This window comes from Malaclemys terrapin, chromosome 2, assembly GCF_027887155.1.
Source record: "Malaclemys terrapin pileata isolate rMalTer1 chromosome 2, rMalTer1.hap1, whole genome shotgun sequence".
NCBI lineage: Eukaryota > Metazoa > Chordata > Testudines > Emydidae > Malaclemys > Malaclemys terrapin.
Genome location: NC_071506.1, coordinates 5,458,387 through 5,477,036, shown reverse-complemented (window position 1 = coordinate 5,477,036; position 18,650 = coordinate 5,458,387). Strand labels below are relative to the sequence as shown.

Here is an 18,650-nt window from a genome sequence, read left to right as displayed (position 1 = left end):
GGAAGGCAGGAATCGGAGAGATGCTAATATCTAACGTACAGACTGACCCCGCAGTGGTTTTGCTCCCATAGTGTTTGCTCCAGTCCCATATGACACGTCTATGGTAGACCAGACTCACACTTCATCCTGTCCAGCCTCAGTCAAACAGACTGAGTCCGAAAAGGCTTTTTGGGAGTAAAACAATACAAGGCAGCATCTGGTCTGTGGGACATGTTACAGGTACCACAGCTGGGAGAACAGGTGAATAATCAACTCAAGTGTTCGTTCCTCAGGGCCCATCCTGGAGGGGGGATGGGGGCAGGTATGCGAGGTAAAGGTCTGTGTTAGGATGAAAAGTGACAAGAGAGACGGCGCTGCTGAGAACCACAGAGCAGCTGTCCCAAGGAGCAGTTGTGCTGCACCCATGACTTGATCTTTCGGCTAAGGGCACCTCACACACCCTGTTTTTCCAGCAAGCAAAGAGACACGCAATATATCTGGGCTCAGGAAAGAACAGGAAGGTGTTTATTCAGCTGTGATGCTCACAGTGCGAGCACTGCATTCATTTTACATAAGAAAAGTGAGACAAGGAGCAGAATAAAAAAAACAATGTAAAAAAACAGAATCCAACTGGGGGTGAATGTATCTGAGGTTTGGTTTTGGATCATGCCTTCCCAGCAGTCAGTCTGGCACTGATCCCTAGCGTGACGTGGATGGGAAATGTCTCTGTGGTAGCAAGAGGCAGGGGTGTTTAAGTATTCCGCTTTGGAGGTGGTTTGGGATAAACATTTCCTGGTGAGCCCTGACCGTTTTTTTTATCAGCCCCATCAACTGGGACTACGGGTATAAAAGCAGAAACCCTGCCAACATTATCCACCATTTCCTGATGGGTTAAGAGTGCAAGCGGGCATCTCCCCAGTGAGGCTGCACTCTTCAGTTGAGCTTCCCAGGCCTCCTGCACCCAAAACCAAATCCAGATCTGCTGAGAGGTACAGAGAGGCACCCAGTGACAGCAGCAGAATTTCCTTGTGAACGGCAAGAGGGCAGGTCTTGTCTAATGGGATCTGAGAGAGACTTTTTAAGAAAGGACACCATTGGTAACCTCAGTATAGCTTTGCACGGAGGGGGGTTTGGTGTCTCATTGGAGAAGCCTGAGCAGGTTCTTCAGGGCATCAAGATTTTTTTCCTGGTCCGATCACAGTCCGGCCCTGATATAGACAAAGCTGGCCAAGATCGCCATGACCAGCACTGAGTAGCTGACTTTCACGCTGCTGGCCCCGCTGATGTTGCACAAGAAAGAACTGCAGCAGGAAACAGAGGCGGCTAGTATTCCTATGTTTATCCCACCTCTGGGGCAAACTGAAGCACATCCCTTGGAGATGCTCTGCCCGGAATGTCCACCTGAACCGGAAACACAAACAAGAGAAAGAGACTCAAGATTAAAATGTTTCCCAGAGTTCAGACAGGAGCTCCTTAGCTCTGCAAAGGAGATAATTGTACCGATGTAGCTAAGCAATCCTGAGAGGAGGAGGCTATTTCTCAGCAGTTAATAGCCTCACAGCCTTAGCTCTGCCAGTGAATGCCCAGCCATTAGAAGTCACTACTGGTGTTATATACCATGAAAACAGCACTAGTCTCTTCCTAGCAGTGACAATCTGGGAATATTCCCTTCAGATTCCTGGCCAGGACGTGGGAACAGCCAAAGAGAACCCTGGGAATCCATTCCAGATTGTCACACTCTGCCCACTGCATGCTGGGACAGGGCTTTGGGAGTTCAGGAAGGGCTGCGGGGATGCAGCACAGAGGGGACTGGGTCCTGTCTCCTGCTATTGAGCCTCAGAGCTTGAAAGAGCTGGTAGTAGTCAGATCACAGCACAGCTCATTAAGCAGCAGACACCAATATACCCCAAAAGGCTTCAACCCGGCCTCCTTTTGTGCAGGCACAACCAGCCAGGCACTGGGATTGGAGCGTGTGAATTCTCTCACTTGCACATGCCAATAGTGGAACCTTGCACCAGCAGATGAGATGTTTGATGCTTAAACCATCACATGGCTTCCCCAGGTGCGAAAGGCGGCCAGACTGGGAAGCAAGGCCCACAATGTCACTTATGCAGGGCAGTTACAACGGCCTGCAATCCAACTGGCCTCGTCCCCTGGGTGATATCCCTGCACTACTCACTAGGCTGGCACTACTTTTGTTAACTGAACCACATCGCAAGTAATATCAGTGCGTCTCCCCGTGAACTAGCTACTTACAGTCTGTCAAAATGCAGAGGTTGGCAACGACATTTACACTTGCAGTATAATGGCTGCTGGGTGCAATCGGACACATGCGGGAGACGTCCTCTCCCCTGCGGTCCAGGGACAAAGGCAGCCATCTTTTCCCCCCACCAAACCGGAGGGAAAGGGGCGTGGGCTCGATGACACAAGAATGCAGCAGAGCAGAGGAGGCTGCTTCCCTGAGAACCACTGCTGAGAAGCAGAGGATCCACTGAGCCCTTTCTAACTGCTCCCTCGCTGCGTTCAAGGCCGGCAGCCACTCGGGCAGGCAGCCTCCTTCCCTTTCACGCCCATGGCAGAGCCGCTGAGGAGCGGGTGGGAACTCAGTCCCAGCCCTCGCGCACCTCAGCAGTAGCAGCACCCACTGCTGGGGGGCAGCTGCAGGACTGGGCTATAAAGAGCCTCATTTCAGGACTTCAGCCAATGCTGGAGGGGTAGATACGGAGCCCCCAATTGGCGTAGAGGAAGCCTGACATTGCCTGCCCTGCCCTCCTCAGTCACTCACTCGGCTGCAAACCTCACCACTGAGTACAGGGGCTCCCGCCCCCTTATCGCGTCCCAGCAAAGTTCTCCTGCCATTCGGTTTCAAGGAGTGATTCCCCAATTCCACATCAGCAATGCCCCATCCTTCCAGCAGACGGAGGAAGGAAAACCCAGTGATCTGGAACAGGAGCAGCATGTCGTCTGGGAAAGCGCTAGGGAAAGAGAATAGGCAGAACATGCCCAAACTTACCAATTCCTGCACCAAGATACGTGGTCAAACAGTAGTTTTCACCACTTTGACATATAGTTGGTGCCAGACAACCCCAGTTGGAGGACGCATCCTTACAGGTGAAGCACACCAGTGAGTGAGCTACAAAAGGAAAACACACCCTGTGTTAGAGGCTTGCAGGAATAGGTTATTTGTTCCTGGTCTACAGTCCCCATCCCTGTCACCTACTGCTAGTGAGCATCAAAATGGACCATATCCTGATGTTCTCAGCCGCTATTTCAGGCCAAACTCTCATTGAAGCCAGTGATAGTTTTTCCTGTGCATCGATTAAAGATTCAGGATTAGACCCAAACACAGAGGGGGGTATTTTCAAAGGCAGAAATGGCAGCTGGGCACCCAACTGCTATTTATGCCTCTGAAAAGTTCCCCCAATGCCCTCCGTGATACCGATTTGTAAATACTTTCTCAGCACGTTCCTTTCCAAAACCATGTTACACACAGGATCATAAGGAAAAACCAGCATGGACTTCTCAAGAACAAATCATGCCAAACCAACCTAATTTCCTTCTTTGACAAGGTTACCAGCCGAGTGGATAAGGGGAAAGCAATAGGTGTGATATATCTTGATTTTGACACAGTCCTATATGACATTCTCATAATGAAAGTAGAGAAAGGTGCTCTAGATGAATTTACTGTAATGCATGTGCACAAGTGGTTGAAAGACTGTTATCAATGATTCACTGTCAAAGTGGGAAGGCAAATTTTGTGGGATCCCGCAGAGGCCAGTACTGGGTCTGGTATTGTCCAATATTCATTAATGATTTGGATAATGAAGAGCAGAGTATGCTTATTGCATTTGCAGATGATGCCAAGCTGGGAGGGGTTGCAAGCACTTTGAAGGGCAGGATTAGAATTCAAAACAACCTTGACAAATTCAAGAATTGGTCTGAAATCCACAAAGTGAAATTCAATGAACTGAAGTGCAACGTACTACAGCGCGGAAGGAAAAATCAAAGGCACAGAAACACAATGGGGAACAACTGGCTGGGTGGAAGCACTGCTGAAAAGGAGCTGGGGGTTAAGGTGGATCACACATTGAATATGAGTCAGCCATGTGATTCGGTTCTAAAAAAGGCTGCCATCATTCTGGGGTGGATTAGCAGGACGATTGTATATAAGACAGAGGAGGTAATTGTCCCATTGTACTTGGCACTGGTGAGGCCTCAGACGCTGTACTCTGTTCAATTCTGGGCACCAAACGACGTGGACAAATTGGAGAGAGCCCAGAGGAGTGCAGCAAAAATGATAAAAGGTTTAGAAAACCTGACCTGCAAGGAAACTTTTACAAAACTGGGCAGGTTTAGGCTTGAGAAAAGAAGACTGAGGGGGGAGGGATCACAGGCTTCATGTTAAGATCTGCTAAAAAGAAGACAGTGATCAATTGTTCTCCATATACCTATCTCCTAGAACTGGAAGGGACCCAGAAAGGTCATCAAGTCCAGCTCCCTGCCTTCACTAGCAGGACCAAGATCCCTTGCCCCAGATCCCTAAGTGGCCCCCTCAAGGATTGAATTCACAACCCTGGGTTTAGCATCCGCTGAAAGTAGGTCAGGAAGTAATGGGCTTAAACTGCAGCAAGGGAGATTTAGGTTAGATATTAGGAAAAACTTTCTAACTACAAGGGTAGTTAAGCTCTGGAACAGGCTTCCAAGGGAGTTTGTGGAATCCCCATTATGGGAGGTTTTTAAGAAGAGATTATTCCTGTCAGGGATGGTCTATGTTTACTTGTTCCTGCTCCCGTGCAGGGGGCTGGACTTGATGACCACTTGAGGTCTCATCCAGCCCGACATGTCTATGATTCTATGACACTGGCTAAGAGAGTGAGCATTCCTCCCTCTATGGGTTGGTCCAAGTAATTTCAACAACTTCCTACTTATAGCTACAAGTGTTCTCCTTTAGTTTGAGTGATACAGGTGTGGAAGCAGAGAAAAGAACTGACAGAAGGGAACTGCAATGCATGATGGTTGTTAGCAAGAGTCAGGCTTCGTAGAAGGGAACTGCAATGCATGATGGTTGTTAGCAAGAGTCAGGCTTCGTTAGCAAGAGACAGTCTTTGTTAGCAAGAGTCAAGCTAGCTGTGACCCTGATAACCCTGATAACGCGAGATTTGTAGAAGCCAGGATTGTGTGAGGATTGTGTGAGACGGGTGAGAAAGAGCTGTGTAAGAAGTCATTGTGACCTCAGTATAGATAAGGTGTAGAAGACCTTGTGTAGATAAGGTATAGAAACTAATTGTATGTAGGCAAGAGTCAAAACAAGTAAGGAAATGAGATATCAAGATGGCCTATGTATAAACAAAATGCAGCTGTCCCTCATTATTTCTGTAATGAAAGGTATAAATGCTTGCTGTAATTAGTTACCAGAGAGAGACCTGTTTAGCTCTCTCCCTCTGCACATGTGAGAGTTAATAAAACATCTGACTTGCGGTACCTAACAAAATAGTGAGAACTCAGTTTTTCTCCGACAATTTGGGGGCTCGTCCGGGATGGCAACACCCACTGAGGCAACGGCAGCTGCTACAGATCGTTCCCCTTCGAACCCCATGGCGCCACAATAGAGGTAAGAGACCTTTTGAAATCTCTATTGGGGTGTCGGAGGAGGACTGTCCGTGGGGCCGTCTGCCCCTGTTGGGCTCACGCCATCCGAACTTATTGACTGTGCAGCAAGGTCAGATGCTGAGCGGCGTAATAGGGGAATTGTTTGCCGCCCCCTGTAAGCATATGCTAGGTGCATAGGGTTTGCACCTGTATTGAGGAGTTGTTACTGCCTCAAGAGGGGTTTTTACCGCCTCAAGTGATGCATCAAGGTACTTGGGAATAGTACCTGGAGGTACTCAGGAGTAGTACCTGGTATAAGGCCTTGGTATGTTGGTGTGTGTAGTCTGTGTGTGTATGTGTGTGTGTGTGTGTGTGTGTGTGTGTGTGTGTGTGTACACAGTGTGAATTGAGTGTTACCGGAAGACGCCCAGAGTACTCTGCGAAGTCTTTTGGCTCGTGACCAGAACTACTCTAACGCAAGCCCGGTAACTAGAGGATCTTTAGGAGATCCGACCCATGTAGGTTGACTCGGCCTGGCATCGTCCGGCGAGGAGGCTACCTGGGTCTAGGAGTGTGTGCACCCATCTTTCCTCCCCTTTTCCTCTCCGTGTGAGCCACTGACAGTCTGACCATCTCACTGGATGCAACAGAGTAAGCGGCGCTGTCTCTCTGAGATTAGCCGACGCTCTTTGCTGAAGGGAGGTGTAGGGGGTCATGGCTATCCTCGTTAGTCACTCCTGTGTGAATACCCTGTAGGGAGAGATCCTTAGTTTATGAGCCGCTAGCGCGGACAGGGCATCCTTCCCCTTTGAGTGTGTGATTGGAAAATGGGTGGGGGACAGTCTAAGTCTTCCCTTTCACCCCCTAAGGGTACCCCAGCTTATTTCATGTACGTACATTATGGCCCGAAAACCTGCAGGTATTTAGATAATTGGAATCTTTACACGCGTGCAAATCCATCTAAACAATGTCCACTAGAAGGTACCTTTGATTTAGACAAACTTAAATACCTTAAAGAAACTCTGGCTTCACCAAAAGCCTCTGAGACACAGTGGGAGCAATTTGTCTGTTGGTGGGAGGAAGCAACAAAGAGACTCCACGAGTCTCGAGTGCGGAGTCTAAAGGACTCCCAGGAAAAGTTAAAAGCCCAAGTGCAACATTTACAGCTTAAATGCAAGGCATCCAGCTGTTTAACCCCTAGAGCGATTCCTTCTGCTCCTGTGTATCCTAATCCCGTTCAAGCAATTCCTTCTGCTCCCCTTTATCCCCAATTAGTTAGGTCTGACAGTGAGGAGGAAACTGCTGAGGATATTTTAGATTTCTTCAGTAACATTCAGCAGCAGCAGCCCGTGCTGCCTCCTCCCCCTGCACAGCCTGGGTCTGCTAACGAATCTCACCCGGCAGTGCCAGTTTCACCACCGCATGTATCAACTGCACACATTGTTCTCTCTTCCCCTGGGAGAGAAGCCTCCTCTTCACCACAAAGAGGTGATTCTGAGCCTCCCAGTAGCTCCCCTGATTCTAATCCCTCTGAGGAAAGTACCCGTTATCTTACTAGAAGTGTGGCACATGCACTCCAGGTTCCTTTAAGAGGCCTGGAACTATTTCTCAAATGCGTACTTTTCTTGGCATGACTGGGTACTGTAGACAATGGATTTTAGGCTATGCAACAATGATTAAACCCTTACAGGATCTGACTAAGTCAGGTACCCCTGAGCCTCTTCCTTGGTCTCCAGAGGCTGAACAAGCTTTTGTTGCTATCAAGCAAAGTCTGTCCAGTGCACCAGCCCTGGGACTTCCTGATTATGCTAAACCCTTCACTCTTTTCTGTCATGAGCGTAATGGGTTTGCTTTGGCTGTATTAACGCAAAGGCACGGAGACAAACACCGTCCCATTGCTTATTACAGTACTGCCCTAGATGCTGTGGCAGCTGGATTTCCCCCTTGCCTGCGTGCTGTAGCTGCAGCAGCTCTTGCTGTACAGGTATCTGAATCTATTGTCTTAAGATCTCCTTTGATTGTTGCTGTCCCTCATGCTGTGGCTGCTCTCTTGTTAAAATCTAAGACACAGCATCTATCCACTTCTCGTCTTACAAAATATGAGCTTGTCTTGTTGTCTTCATCTCATATTACTTTGGCTCGTTGCCCTGTTCTAAATCCTGCCTCCTTGTTGCCTGCGCCCAAAGACGGAGACCCACATGACTGTGTGTCTGTGACATCGGTTCTCTCTCGTCCAAGAGATGATTTACTAGATGTGCCTTTGCAAAATCCTGATCTTATTTACTTTGTAGATGGTTCGTGCTTGCGAGATTCTAAGGGCAAATTGGTTGCTGGTTATGCTGTGTGTTCTGCACATGCTGTTATTGAAAGTGCTTTCCTTCCTTCTGTGTTTTCTGCTCAAGTGGCCGAACTTGTGGCTTTAACTCGAGCCTGCATTCTCGCTCAGGATCAAGCAGTTACAATCTATACAGACTCTCGTTATGCTTTTGGAGTGGTACATGATTATGGGTTGCTCTGGAAGTATAGAGGTTTTCTTACATCCACTGGTTCTCCTATTAAGAACAGTCTGTATGTCTCTGCTCTTTTAGATGCCCTTTTATTGCCCAAAGCTATAGCTGTCGTGAAATGTACAGCTCACCAGACCCCTCATGATGAAGTTACCCGTGGAAATGCTTTGGCAGACTCTGCAGCCAAAGCAGCGGCCCTTTCTGCACCTCAGGCTCAATATACTTGTGCTTTGATTGAACAGCCTCCACTAGCCTCCCTTGAGGATCTGGCCAAGATCCAGGAAGCTGCACCGGCAGCTGAGAAACGTTTATGGAGTGCTAATGGCTGTATTCTACACCCTGATCATCTTTGGCGTGCCCCAGCTGGTCGCCTGGTTGCACCGAAGATGCTAATGCCCTATCTTGCTCGTGTATACCACGGAATGGCTCACGTGAGCAAAGGGGGGATGGTTGCTGCAGTTAACCGAGATTGGTGTGCATTCGGGTTCCCAGTCATTGCACATCACTACTGTCAACAATGTGTGATTTGTCAGCAGCATAACATTGGTAAAGCTGTTAAAGTTAGGCAGGCAGCTCACCCTCCCCCTTGGGGACCTTTTGTAAATATTCAGATTGATTTTATTCAACTGTCTAAATGTTGTGGCTATGAATATGTATTGGTTTTGGTGGATGTATTTTCAAATTGGGTTGAAGCTTTTCCCTGCAGGAAAGCAGATGCCAGGACTGTTGTGAAACTTCTGCTTAAAGATTTTGTACCACGATTTGGCATCCCTGTGAGTATCAACAGTGACCGTGGAACTCATTTTACTGGACAGATTGTAAAGGAGTTATGTGCAGCTTTGCAGACTCAACACAACCTTCACTGTCCCCACCATCCGCAGTCTGCTGGGACAGTGGAACGCCAGAATGGAATTCTGAAAAATAAACTGGCCAAGATTTGTGCTGAAACAAACTTGAAGTGGCCAGATGCCCTTCCTCTGGCACTAATGAGTATGAGGGCCACTCCCAATCGAAAGACTGGACTCAGCCCTCATGAGATTCTGACAGGGCGCCCGATGAGACTACCAACTGCGCCCCCACTGACCCTAGCTCAGATGGACATTCATTTAATGGATGACACAATGCTTAAGTATTGTCAGGCACTAATGAAATGTGTTAAGTCTTTCTATACACAGGTGAAAGAAGCACTACCCAAGGATCCTGTGCAGCCCTGCCACTCGCTGGAACCAGGAGACTGGGTCTACATAAAGGTCCATCAGCGAAAGACTGCCTTGGCTCCACGCTGGAAAGGCCCTTTCCAAGTCCTGTTAACCACTAACACTGCTGTGAAGTGCCAAGGACTGCCCACCTGGACCCATGCTTCGCACTGCAAAAAGACCCCTCCGCCTGGAGAGGATTCTCCAGCTGCTGATCAGCCTGTTTCTCCTGCTAGCTCTGCTGTGCCTCCTGGACAGCAGGGAAAGAGGACAAGGTGAAGTGCTAGTAACCTCTCCCTTGTCCACTGACAGATCTACTGTGCCTTTGAATTCTTTTACAGGAATCACACCAGTACAGGGTGAAGTGCTAGTAACCTCTCCCCTGTATTATGGTGAATCACAACTGTTTTTGAAGAAGAAAAGAAGAAACACTCGCTCTGCTGAAACCACCAAAGTCCAGAACTTTCTAACTACAAAAGACATTAAGAACTGGCCCTGGTGGAAGAAACGAAGCATTGTTTATTGGCAAGGAGGGAACTGTGGGGAACGTTCCTGGGAATGTGGGGTCCAGTGGTGGGGTGGATTCTTTCCAGGATCAGGGCTTTGTGCTTATGGACAGGTACCTTCAGGATGCACTGCCCTCCCTAATTGGCTTTCAGATGATGAATATCAAAAACGCCTTGCCACTACAAAGACTACACCCACCACCACTAGTCCCTTGACCCTTGCCACCACCACTGTAACTTATCCAGATACAAACAGTACTACACATTCCAATGAAACTCATTGGCCAAGACATTCACATCTCAGTGATTTACTGAAATTTTGCTCAGAGAAATTATTCTTTAAAGTTCAAGACAATGTATATGAGCAAACAATTGAATGGAGAACAAATGGATCAGTAGAGATAAAAATACATGATATCACTACTAGTGAACCCCAAGAATTAATAACTGCAATTGATGGGTTCTATAGTGAAGTAGATATGATGATTGTTCCTGGAATTTGTACTGTGTTAAATGAAAGAGGCCCTTATTGTTATTTGATCACCCAATTAGTGAACAATCGAACAAGCACTCAAAGAGTTTGTTCTGCCACTGGAAATTTTACCTGCATAGAAATGATTCCAGTGACTGATAATGTGACTTGTACCTTACTGCAATACACTCCATCTTATACCATTAATGTTAATGCCTCCCGGAAATACATAAAGGTGTTTGACCAACAGATGTGGTATAGTACTACACCAAAGAGAGATGTAGTAGGATATCGATGGACTGTGATTAACACCACACTGGGAACTGTTAAATTTTCATTGCCCTTATCCAGTTTCCAGATTACCTCTACATACCCGAACTGTTCACAAGGGGCTGCCATTAGATTAGCACAACAGAGGGCTTGGGTTATTTCTTCTAGAAAGAGAAGAGACTTGACCGGATCCCTGTGGGATGGGGCCAATAGTGCAGCAGCAGTTTGGAATATTTTTAAGAATCAGGAACATGATGAGAAATTGGGCCAACTAGAGAAGGCCATAGGCCTTGTTTCTGGAGCACAACTAACCCAGGTACAGGCTGGAGTTGGTGAGTTACATGTTATCTCCGCCCTTAGTTCTATGACCCAGAAGTTACTGACAGAGATGGTATTGAATATCACTGAGGCTGGGAAGGCATTGCAGTGGGATCTAGCATGCTCAGAGATTCAGGATTTCTTGAATGACCAGCTAATGGCCATTCGGAATGATCTAGAGCACCAGGCTTGGCCCACTGCCCTTACAGACACGTCAGGAGTGCCATCTGACCTGTGGCCATGGAGACATACTTGGAAACTTTCTGGGTGGAAGTGTGGACGTTCTCAGTGCTCCTTCCAAGCATATGGACCGGTACAGGGGGTGTGGGCTCCCACATACCGTATCCTGCCGGGTCCATGGGGAGGATGCATATGGGATTGGGTAATTCATCGAGACATCTGGGAAATTAGACCACCTGGTATGCCCAATCGATTTTTAGTCAGTGCTCCTAGGATTACACCTGACATTTGGATGGGGTTAGGTAGCCTATGGATATTCTGGCCATTAGAACCCCCACAGCTTCAGTGTACACGTAAACTGAAGCCAGGAGAAGTTGTCACTGTCTATGACTACGTTTGCTGGGAGGGTAGGGGACAAGGAACTACCCTGACAGGACACTTACTCTTCCAAGCTAATGATAGCTGTGTGTATGTTAATGACACCATATCACAAGACATACATTTTAATCTCACTACCACTGCAGACAATCATATCATTTACTGGCCTGCAGATAGAGTTTTTCAAGTAGCCCTTAGGTTCCAGATACCCTTTAATTGGACTAGCTTACTATCTGATAGATTTCAAAATTTGCTTTCATTGTTACCTGAGATTCAGAAAATCTCTGAGGTACAAGGGCAAATTCACATGCTTCAAAATGTATATCAAGTAGAAAAGTATGCCTTTCACACTGCTTATAGAGTATCTACCTTATGTACTAAATATGATGTATTGTGCTTTATGACAAAGGCTGTACAACAACCCCATTATAGTATTGCTATGGGAATGTTATTGCTTGTATTGTTATTAGTTAGTTTAGGATTATGTTATTGTTGTTGTAAAAGACGTAATAATAGTAATACCTTTCATGTTCATGCTAATCATGCATTATCATTGCATCCAATCAAAACCCCAAAGGTTGAAGCATCTAATTTAGAATCTGAAGTCCAGGACTTGATGCAAATAGAGATTTGAGAATGTTTGTTGTACTAGAAGTACAAAAGGGGGGGGTTGTGGAAGCAGAGAAAAGAACTGACAGAAGGGAACTGCAATGCATGATGGTTGTTAGCAAGAGTCAGGCTTCGTAGAAGGGAACTGCAATGCATGATGGTTGTTAGCAAGAGTCAGGCTTCGTTAGCAAGAGACAGTCTTTGTTAGCAAGAGTCAAGCTAGCTGTGACCCTGATAACCCTGATAACGCGAGATTTGTAGAAGCCAGGATTGTGTGAGGATTGTGTGAGACGGGTGAGAAAGAGCTGTGTAAGAAGTCATTGTGACCTCAGTATAGATAAGGTGTAGAAGACCTTGTGTAGATAAGGTATAGAAACTAATTGTATGTAGGCAAGAGTCAAAACAAGTAAGGAAATGAGATATCAAGATGGCCTATGTATAAACAAAATGCAGCTGTCCCTCATTATTTCTGTAATGAAAGGTATAAATGCTTGCTGTAATTAGTTACCAGAGAGAGACCTGTTTAGCTCTCTCCCTCTGCACATGTGAGAGTTAATAAAACATCTGACTTGCGGTACCTAACAAAATAGTGAGAACTCAGTTTTTCTCCGACACAGGCCTACAGTTTGGGGCTCAAGACCCTAGATTCAGTTCCCTCTGATTACCATGTCTGTATTATGTAGTCACTGTTACATACAGAAGACGTGCCATCCCAGATCAGACCATATGTTCCAGTTGTTCAGCATCCTACCTTCTGCAGTGATCATTGCCTGATGCTTCATAGGAAGGCACAAAAATCACCAGTGCACCTGGGCTAATATGCATGGGGGAAACAACTCCTTCCTGGCTAGAGCTGGTCCAATATTTTATAAGGACTAATTTGCAAAGAGACAGGTGCCAATGGATGGTGGGCGGCAATCAAGATATGAGCTCACACTGGCTCTGACAAATGAAGTGGGAATGACATGATGTGTTATTTATAGATGGGTATCACATGGAAGACCAGAGAATTCATTCCGACTTGCCAGACAAGCTTGGTTATTATTATTACAGTGTCAGAAGCATGTGAAATGCTTTATAGAAACAAACAGAGAAGTACGGTGCATTTCCTAGAGAGTTTATAGTGCAAATTGGACAGGAAGTGATGCGTGAGGGTGACAAAGAGAAGGAGGGGATGGGTTAAGGAAGAACAAGATCTAAAGCATTAAGTTCATCCCAGGGCTTGATTCTGCCACCTTTATGTAACAATCCCTCCACCTCCATGGGTCACCAGCAGAGTTTGAACCCAGGCCTTTCACAGATCTTGATCACTGACAGGGAAGGAATAACTCCAACTAGAAGCAGTAGTGGGCTGTTATCCTCTGCGGCCTAGATACTAGAAGAGGATGCAACACTGATTTTACAAGCACATGCTCCAGTTACACTGGGGAGTGTCTTACTCACACGACTCCAGTGGGGCCAGGCGGGGAGTCAAGTGATCTTTGTGACTGCTCATTGTTTTTTAAAGTTGACAGCTAGCCTAGCAAAGGTGGGGAGCAGAGAACCTCTTCTCCAGCTCTCCCAGCACAAGCACCTAGCAGTGGGCAGGGCACACTCCAATCTTGACCTTGGCTACAACACCCACTCACACCCCACAGTTCCAGTGAGAGCGGGGGCACGATTAGGTCACTGGCCCCACAGCATACATGTCATAGGTGGTGAATACTGGGCTCTCCCCCACCAATCACCCTGATCGAGCCCATTGGGTCCCAAATTTAACATCCTGTGAACCCCTTTTACTAAAATGTCAAGTCTTGCCAACCCCCTCCTAAAAATGAATATGTCCAGGGATTTTCTACTTTACCTGAGTATAAACTATAAAAGCAGTGATCTTGGAAATATAAAATGTGTTTTTATGACATGCTTATTACACATTATTTATTGTTAATTATTATTTATCATTACAGTATTTTTATTACATTATCAAAACGGCGACACTCTTCCAAGATCTCGCTTTTGTAGCTTGTATCACTTTGAATAAGCCAGTTATAAGACAAGGCTCCTATGTTTCATCAAGGAGTATCACATGTGAAACAGCAGGAAGGTATGTAAGAAGCCAACTCAAAGCATTCCTCCTACACAAGCATTCAGGTCTTGAGCAGTCCAGGCAAACAACACATGTTACAACAAAGCTTAAATTTGTTCTTCATCGTCATTTTAAAAACAATACTAGCTGCCTATTTAATTTTAAAAACAGCAACAAATATCCACCTCCCTTTCCATTTCTTATGAGGAGTCTTGAAGTTTAAATCTCCTCAGTGTGATAGATATGCTTGCTTTGATCTGCTTAGCTCTTGGAAGTCCAGGGGCTCCAGGCTGCGGGCCCCGGGTCCCTAGGGACAGCTCTGTCCACCATTAGGGAATTTTTTCCCAAGACCCCCTATAACATTTCACGAACGTCCAGGGGTTCACAAATCCCAGTTTGGGAACCACTGATCTAGCCCTACCCGCAAGCGGCTCCAGGACCCTCCAGGAAGCCAGCACCTTCTCTTCTACAGGAAGAGTTGGAGGAGTAAAATTATCCTCCATTAAGAATCAACCAGTGGCTCTTCCCACCAGAACCTACAGCTGTGACCCCCGTCCAATATTACTGGGATTCCACTGCAGCATTGTAAGAACGCAGGGCCTGAGTCTGATCTCACTTGTGCCGGTGCTCCACTGCGAGGGCCGGCTCCAGGCACCGGCAGAGGAAGCAGGTACCTGGAGTGGCACATGCTAAGGGGCGGCGTTCCGTCCACTCTTGGGGCGGCACAGTCTGGGCGGCTTTGTTTTTTCTTTTTTTGCTTTGGGAGTTCGGACAGCAGTCTGAGTGGCTTTTTTTTTTTTTTTTCGCTTGGGGCGGCAAAAATGGTAGAGCCGGCCCTGTCCACTGCTCCAGCTTAATTGAATTGAGTGCAGTGACTCCTGATTTACTCCGCTGTATCTGGGATCAATCAGACCCTTATGTTTTTAGCTGATTACAGCAGAAGAACTTGCAAAAGTTATGGTTGCAAGAAAGCAATGCTGAGGAGCCCTGATCGCCCTGAGTAAAAGAGCCTGGCTCAGAGGATAACCGTCTAAAAGATTTCTTTAAGAGATGACTAGACAGGTCTCTAGGGCTAGTCACCCACCCTGAGCCCCCTCTAAGCCTCTCAAGACATGCTGCTGTTGGAAGGAGCTCAGATCCACAGAAGTGTGCTCCCTCTTGCACCCAGAGCACCAGACATTGCTTCGCACTACCGAGCAGCTGGCTGCAAAGGGAGGATTGCAGAAGTGCCAGCTCCCACTTCAAGGTAGAATCTTTGCCATCGATGCTGTAAAAATCTCCCCCGCCCCCATTTCTAGCTCCTTCCCTAGCTCTCTCTCAGGCACAGGGGAATCATTAGCAGCATCTCACCTTGCTCCGCACACAGAACCACCGCCAGCAGGGTGAGAAGAAAAGCCTTCATCTTTGGCCTGCCGTCACAGCCTGGGCAGAAAGGCAGCTGCTTCTTGGGGGGCTGGTTATAAATGAGGATCTTGGTGGTTGCCTGTGAAGGCAGCGCATGCAAAGACTGCGTGTTAGTGGGGAGGAGACACAAGATTGATGGCAGGGTGTGGAAAGTGCAGGGGAGTTTGCTTTGCTCACATGGGTTTTTTCTTAGTTCAAGAGCAGCCAGAGGCAACAAGGCTCAGAGTCTTAACAGAATCCAGTGCTCCAGTAAATTTCATTGTGTTTGGTTTCATTTTCCCGCTGCAGTCTGGAGGGAGGAGGAAAATCAGGACTAAAGCATTCCTGTGCCAAACGCTTTTGCACAAGGAGATGGTTAATACACTGCATAAACCAGACACCAGGGTGGAAAATCCCTACTTTAGTGTCTAATCCGGTGATTCTTAACCTTTTCCATACCAGGTTCCAACAGCAAAGAGGGTGGGGACCCTGCTCCCTGCCTTCTAGGCGCAGAGAGAGGGAGGGGGGTCACCAGTGGAGCTGGCCAGGACAGAGAAGCTCCAGCCTGTGAAAAAGTTCCAGTTGGCGATAAATCTTTCTGTCCCAAATCCGGATGAAAAATTAAAAACTCATGGGGGTGGCAAGGGGAAGGGACTGAAAAGTCGAACGTGTTTCAGACTTTTAAAAACTTTTTTTTAAAACAAAACACGTCCCCAGAATGCCTGGGTAACCCGCTCTTCAGCACCCTGATCTCCCAGCACCCTGGGCTGTCTACCTCCCGGCCTGGCAGGCTGCTGGGCTGCCCTGGCTCCTTGATAGGTGACCAGACAGCAAATGTGAAAAATCGGGACCGGGGTGGGGGGGTAATAGGAGCCGATATAAGAAAAAGGTCCAAAAATCGGGACCCAGTAAAATCGGGACATCTGGTCACCCTACTCCTTGATGCCTCCAGCTGCCCGACTCCCCATTGGCCCAGATGGCTATCTGGGGAGTCATCTGTGAGGAGAGTCAGGCAGCCTGGCAATTCCCCAGGCAGCACATAGGGAGCCATCTAGCATGGGGCTCCAGGGAGGAGAGCAGCCCACCAGGTAGGGAGTCAGGTGAACCATGGAGCCAGCCAGCTGCCTGGGGGACGGGGGAGCAGGCAGCCTGGGGAGATGGCTGCCTGGGGATTTGGGGAATCCCAGTTCCCACACTTCCTCCAGGCGGGCTGCTGAGGAGTGGAGGAGGCAGGAAGGTGAGCTGGCAGGAAGTCAGGCCGGTTTCTCTCAGAAGTTTCGGCCAAATCGACATGTTCCCGCAGAACATTCTGATATTGTCAAACTCCAGCCCGGGCAAGAACCCCTAATTAAACCCATTTCCTTCCCAAGACACGGCATACTTCTCTCGGCTCTCTCCAGTCTGGTTTAAAATGTCCCAGAATATGAAGTTTCCACAATTCTCTCATCATTTATTATTATTTTGTGCTGAATTATTGGGGCCGGTGGTACTGGCCTCTGTATTTCTGTTGCCTAAGGCTTGTCCAGGAAAATGGGTTCCTGTGACCTTTCCTTTATTTAGTTTGCAAAGTCAAGCACAGGAAAGTTAGGTGTGATGAACCTGCTAAGCCAGGGGACTACAACTCCCATCAGTCCCTTCCTCTTTTCTGTAACTGACTGACTCAGGGCCTGCAGCAGGACCAGTCTCTGGGCAACTTAATGACCACATAAGCTGGCTTGTAGTAGGCTGCCTGATTGGCTACCCCGCCCCACTGGAGGGAAGAGTCAGCAGACTGGCTATTAAGCCCAGCAGCTTCTCCTTCCTTCTTTGTCTCACTCCATATAACTGGTCTTTGACCCTTGGCTCCAATTCCTGGCTACTGACTCCTGCTGTAAGTCTTGGTCCTGACTCCTGATTTCACCATTGGGCATGACTCCTGCTGACCTATTTGTTTGACAGAGTGAGTAAACATCCCTATCAACAGGGTTCATAGTTAATAACCATCCTGATCAATCACAGCACAACATGCAACAAAAACCAGATGTCCCACATTTCGGTTGCTGGTCACAAGTGATGTTGGCTTGGGGTCACACATGGGCAGGCTTGGGGATCGAGAGCTGTTCTCTCTGCCGGAGCTGCCAGCCACCTCTCAGCCAAGCCATCGCAAGCTGGCTAGGGTATTGTAGGTGCTGTGGCAGCAGTGGGTCTGGAAGGTGGAGATGCTGCAGCCTCACAGATTTAGATAAAGCAAAAACAAGTTTATTAATTACCAAGATAGATTTTAAGTGATTATAAGCGAAAGCAAACAGATCAAAGCAGATTACCTAGCAGATAACCAAAAACCACAAGCTAGGCTTAATATACTAAACAAATTGGATATGAATTAGCAAATTCTCAGCCTAAGAGATGATACAAGCAGGCTGCAGATTCTTAAGGGACAAGCTGCACTTGCTTTACAGCTTGGAATCCCCAGGTGTTCCATTCACAGGCTAAAAGCAACAGAGAGTCCTGTGGCATCTTTAAGACTAATAGATGTATTGGAACATAAGCTTTCCTGGGTGAATACCCACTTCGTCAGACGCATGATGGTCACATGTGTCTGACGAAGTGGGTATTCACCCACAAAAGCTTATGCTCCAATACATCTGTTAGTCTTAAAGGTATCACAGCACTCTCTGTTGCTTTTTACAGATCCAGACTAACACGGCTACTCCTCTGATAATTCACAGGCTAGAAATCCCTTTAGCCTGGGTCCAGCACTCCCCCAGTTGTCTTTGTTCCTCAGGTATTTCCAGGAGTCTTCTTGTGTGGGGAGTGAAGAACACTCGATGATGTCACTCCCTGCCTTATATACCTTTTGCATATGGCAGGTACCATTTGTTTCAAAGCTTGGTTCCCAGATCAGTCTGTGGAAAAATACTGACATCCCAAGATGGAGTCCAGAGACATGTGGTCTGATCACATGTCCTTGTATAGTCATAGCAGGGATTTAAAGTTTATAGGTGTTTTTAAAAGTTTTGTTTCTCTCTCTTTTTCTTTTTGACATGGTGACTCATGTTATTCAGGGCAGGGAGGGGAGAGAAATTTCCTCATAAGAACATAAAAACAGCCACACTGGGTCAGACCAAAGGTCCGTCTAGCCCAGTAGCTTGTCTTCTGACAGTGGCCAATGCCAGGTGTCCCAGAGGGATGAACAGAACAGGTAATCATCAAGTCATC

The 18,650-nt window shown here is 47.3% G+C and overlaps 1 protein-coding gene across 1 annotated transcript; it reads right to left on the bottom strand.

Annotated features, from left to right (window-relative positions):
- Nucleotides 1–482: 482 nt before the first annotated feature.
- On the bottom strand, nt 483–15,606 carry LOC128832204 (lymphocyte antigen 6E-like). The gene is made up of 3 exons (XM_054019342.1): nt 15,420–15,606; nt 2,993–3,112; nt 483–1,380 (listed from the first exon to the last, which is right to left on the bottom strand). The coding sequence occupies exons 1-3, from the start codon at nt 15,469–15,471 to the stop codon at nt 1,175–1,177; spliced, it is 378 nt and encodes a 125-aa protein (XP_053875317.1). The 5' UTR covers nt 15,472–15,606; the 3' UTR covers nt 483–1,174.
- Nucleotides 15,607–18,650: the final 3,044 nt, after the last annotated feature.